Source organism: Megalops cyprinoides, chromosome 2 (assembly GCF_013368585.1).
Source record: "Megalops cyprinoides isolate fMegCyp1 chromosome 2, fMegCyp1.pri, whole genome shotgun sequence".
NCBI lineage: Eukaryota > Metazoa > Chordata > Actinopteri > Elopiformes > Megalopidae > Megalops > Megalops cyprinoides.
This window is the reverse complement of record NC_050584.1, coordinates 66,749,542-66,754,541: the sequence shown is the minus strand read 5'-3', so window position 1 is coordinate 66,754,541 and position 5,000 is coordinate 66,749,542. Positions and strand designations below refer to the sequence as shown.

At 46.5% G+C, this 5,000-nt stretch overlaps 1 protein-coding gene across 1 annotated transcript in view; it reads right to left on the bottom strand.

The window, feature by feature from the left end:
- Positions 1 to 5,000, bottom strand: part of cnksr2a (connector enhancer of kinase suppressor of Ras 2a) — a 99,366-nt gene that overhangs the window by 21,021 nt on the left and 73,345 nt on the right. Inside the window, exon 14 of the mRNA XM_036520872.1 lies at positions 1,282 to 1,333. Coding sequence (XP_036376765.1) covers positions 1,282 to 1,333 — 52 coding nt within the window. The remainder of the gene's footprint in view (positions 1 to 1,281; positions 1,334 to 5,000) is intronic.

Sequence of the window (5,000 nt, the reverse complement as noted above, 5' to 3'; positions counted from 1 at the left end):
GAGAGAGAGAGGGAGAGGGAGAGAGAGGGAGAGAGGAAAAGAGAGAGAGGGAGAGGAAGAGACAGAGGGAGAGGGAGAGAGAGAGAGGGAGGGAGAGAGAGAGGAGGGACAGGGAGAGAGAGGGAGAGGGAGAGAGAAAGAGTGAGATATAGAGAAAGAAAGAGAGAGAAAGAGCAGGAGAGGAGGAGACAAGAGATGAGGGAGAGGAGGAGAGGCAAAGAGAGAAGACAAGAAAGCGAAAGTGAGAAGGAAAGAGAAGGAGACAGGAGAAGAGGGAGAGGGATTGGAAGAAAGGGCACTTTAACACAGGTGAATGAGAGCTGCACTTTACATCTCAAGATAAACACTGTAAAAATGAGCTAACAGTGCTGAACTGAGGTGAACTGAGCCTCCGGAGTGCGTGACGCGCTGCACCGAGGAGTCAAGCACATCAGAGCTGCGAAGGAACGTGTTACCAAGACAACGCATGCAGGAGGAGAGTGAAGGGAACACGGTTACCGTACTGTGACAGGGTTACTGTGACAGGGTTACTGTGAGAGGGTTACTGTGACAGCCTTACTGTGAGAGGGTTACTGTGACAGGGTTACTGTGAGAGGGTTACTGTGACAGGGTTACTGTGACAGGGTTTCTGTGAGAGGGTTACTGTGACAGGGTTACTGTGAGAGGGTTACTGTGACAGGGTTACTGTGACAGGGTTACTGTGACAGGGTTACTGTGAGAGGGTTACTGTGACAGGGTTACTGTGACAGCCTTACTGTGAGAGGGTTACTGTGACAGGGTTACTGTGGGAGGGTTTCTGTGAGAGGGTTACTGTGACAGGGTTACTGTGAGAGGGTTACTGTGAGAGGGTTACTGTGACAGGGTTACTGTAACAGGGTTACTGTGAGAGGGTTACTGTGACAGGGTTACTGTGACAGGGTTACTGTGAGAGGGTTACTGTGACAGCCTTACTGTGAGAGGGTTACTGTGACAGGGTTACTGTGACAGGGTTTCTGTGACAGGGTTACTGTGAGAGGGTTACTGTGAGAGGGTTTCTGTGAGAGGGTTACTGTGACAGGGTTACTGTGAGAGGGTTACTGTGACAGGGTTACTGTGACAGGGTCACTGTGAGAGGATTACTGTGAGAGGGTTACTGTGAGAGGGTTACTGTGAGAGGGTTACTGTGGGAGGGTTACTGTGAGAGGGTTACTGTGAGAGGGTTACTGTGACAGGGTTACTGTGAGAGGGTTACTGTGGGAGGGTTACTGTGAGAGGGTTACTGTGACAGAACAAAGCTCTCACCTTTACTCTTCTTCTTGGACTTTGACAGCAGTGAGGAGGACTGCTGAAACGTCTGTGAAACAGAGACAGCCATCAAACAGCAGGCCCCACACACACACATGCACGCATAAACACACACTCACACACACACTCACACACACATACACACACACACGCATAAACACACACTCACACGCACACACACATGCACGCATAAACACACTCACACACACACACACACACACACACACACACGCATAAACACACACTCACACACACACACACAGGCATGCATGAACACACACTCACACACACACATATGCACGCATAAACACACACTCACACACACACACGCACACAGAAACACAAACTCACACACATACAGGCACACACACACGCACAAGCACATGCACACGCACACGCACACACACACACACACGCAGGACGCTGGCATGATGGAAACCTGGGAGCTAGCCCCTGTCTGAGACGTTGCGGCTGGGTTTTTCGTGTCTCGTGTCACTGGCTGCCACGTCTGGAAGCTGACACACAGCGATACTGTGAAGATATTGTGTGAGGAAAAAAAAGTTCATAAAAAACAAATAAAAAACAACACCTCTCTCCCCCGCTCCCAGCAGTAGTTCTCCACCAATCACAGCGTCCCAGCCTGGCCTTTGTGTGTCATACACCTCCTCAACTCGGAGGCTGATTAATCACTGTGTAACACACAGTGTTAATCCCAGGAACAGGCTGATTAATCACTGCGTAACACATTGTGTTAATCCCGGGAACAGGCTGATTAATCACTGCGTAACACACTATGTTAATCCCGGGAATGGTCTGATTAATCTCTGCGTAACACACAGTGTTAATCCCAGGAATGGGCTGATTAATCACTGTGTAAAACACTGTATTAATCCCAGGAATGGTCTGATTAATCACTATGTAACGCACTGTGCTAATCCCGGGAATGATGGGAAATAAAAGCCACAGAGTAGCAGCAGCAGCAGCGTACACCTCAGACTTCCTGCTGGTCTGAGAGATAAAGGCTTTCAGTTATTCACTGGCAATGCACACAGTGAAAGTATGTGGACACCTGACCATCACACCTATATGAGCTTACTGGACATCCCATTCCAAAACCATGGGCATTAATGTGGAGTTGCCCCCCCTTTGCAGTTGTAACAGCCTCCACTCTTCTGGGAAGGCTATCCACAAGATTTTGGAGTGTGTCTATGGGAATTTGTGCCCATTCAGCCAAAACATTTGTGAGGTCAGGCACTGATGTTGGACAAGAAGGTCTGGCTCTCAATCTGCATTCTAATTCATCCCAAAGGTGTTCAGTGGGGTAGAGATCAGGGCTCCGTGCAGGCCATTGGAGTTCCTCCGCACCAAACTCGTCAAACCATGTCTTTAAGGACGTTGCTTTGTGCACAGGGACACAGTCATGCTGGAACAGGAAAGGGCCTTCCCCAAACTATTGCCACAAAGTTGGAAGCATACAATTGACTAAAATGTCTTTGTATGTTGTAGCATTAATGCTACCCTTCACTGGAACTAAGGGGCCTTGCCCAAACCCTGAAAAACAGCCCCAGACCATTATCCCTCCTCCATCGAACTTTATAGTAGGTACTGTGCATCCCGGTAGGTAGTGCTCTCCTGACATCCAGCAAACCCAGATTCGTCTATCAGACTGCCAGATAGTGAAGAATGATTCATCACTCCAGAGAACGCGTTTCCACTGCTCCAGAGTCCAGTAGCGGCGTGCTTTGCACCACTCCAGCCGTTGCTTGGCATTGCGCATAGTGATGTTGGGCTTGTGTGCAGCTGCTCGGCCATGGAAACCCACTTCGTGAAGCTTCTGACGCACAGTTCTTGTGCTGATGTTGCAGCCAGAGACAGTTTGGAAGTCTGTAGTGAGTGATTCAACAGAGGATAGGCGGTTTTTACGTGCTTCAGCACTTGGTGGCCCCGAGTGGTCTACCGCTTTGTGGCTGAACTGTTGTTGCTCCTAGATGCTTCCACTTGACAATAATAGCACTTACAGTTGACCGGGGCAGATCTAGCAGGGCAGAAATTTCACAAAATTTCACAAAATTTCACAAAAAGATGGCATCCTATGACAGTGCCATGTTTAAAGTCACTGAGCTCTCCAGTACAACCCATTCTACTTCCAAGGTTTGTCTATGGAGATTGCATGGCGATGTGCTTGAATTTATGCACCTGTTAACGATTTGGCTGAAACATCTGAACTCAATAATTAGGAGGGGCCACATAGTGTATATTAACCACAATACAGTGTAAACATATATTAAGCAAATCAGTGCAGTGTAAATATATTTAGCACAGCACAGTGTATACATATATTAATATATCTACACTGCAGTAATTTGCTTAAGTAAATCATGGCATCAAAATCTGAGAACCTTAAAGACTGAGAAGGGAGAGAGAGCACGAGAGAAACAGAGAGAGAGAAACAAAAGGAGACAAAGACAGATTGCTCACAATTTGAGAATTCAATTTTAAGATTTATTTCCCTTCCTAACACCTAAAAATCCCAATCCTGTTGGAAGAGGATGACTTTTTTCCTCCTGCCATATCCAATACACATCTGTACAAATTCACATATACATACAGTATTTATAAATATTTGATGTTATATCGACGGCAATCTGAGATAAATTCCTTGGCAATTTTACTGTATTGATATTCCAATATACCTCCATTTGCATTTATCCAAACCTTTTCCCTTTTCTTATTCTTTACCATTTATGCATGTATGCATTCTTATGTACAGTGAGTAAGAACTTTCATTTTGTTTCGGAAAATCTGCAGGTTTGTGATGTCAATAAAGCTCCATTTGAATTGAACTGAATTTAATTTGAATATTTGAATTTGAATTTAATTTGAAATTGAACAGATTTTAGAGAAAGACAGGATCCTGATCTTTCTTTACCTTCTGCTCTCTCTCCCTCTCCCTCTCCCTCCCGCCCTCTCCCTCTCTCTCTCTCTCTTGATCAGCACCCTCTCCCTATTCTGTGTAATGTGGGTCAGGAGGCCTGCCCCAGGCATGTTAAAACTGTGTCCTGGATAAAGAGTACATACAGCACAAAGCACTGCTGCTGAGTGTGTGTGTGTGTGTGTGAGTGTGTATGTGTGTGTGTATGTGTGTGTGTGTGAGTGTGTGTGTGTTTGTGTGTGTGTGTGTGCGTGTGTGTGAGTGTGTGTGTGTGTGCGTGTGGCTGTATCTCTGTCTGTGTGTGAGTGTATGTGAGTATGTGTGTGTGTGTGTGTGTGAGGGAGACGCACGCAGACAGAGATACAGCCACACACAGCGCTTTTCTGGATCTGCACGCAGACAGCACACGGCCTCTCACTCAGGCCTTCCTCTAACCTGGGTCACATGACTCCTTTCTCCCACAGTCACAGTGAGGGCCTTCACCGCTGTGCTGCTCGGGAGCTCTCTGCAGCTCTGTAACAGCCCTGTCTGACACGCCCCTCTCTCCCCCCGCTCCGCCTTGCTCTGCAGCTCCGTCCCCAGCGCCACGGCAACGGCCACATCATATCACAATCACACTACACCATTATCATAAGCCGTTACAAACCGTTACAAACCATTACTATAAACCATTACAAATCATTATCATGAACATTTTATGAACTGTTATTATAAACAGTCATTATAGACTGCTATTATAACTTGTTATGGATCATTATAGATCATTATCATAAACTATTATAAA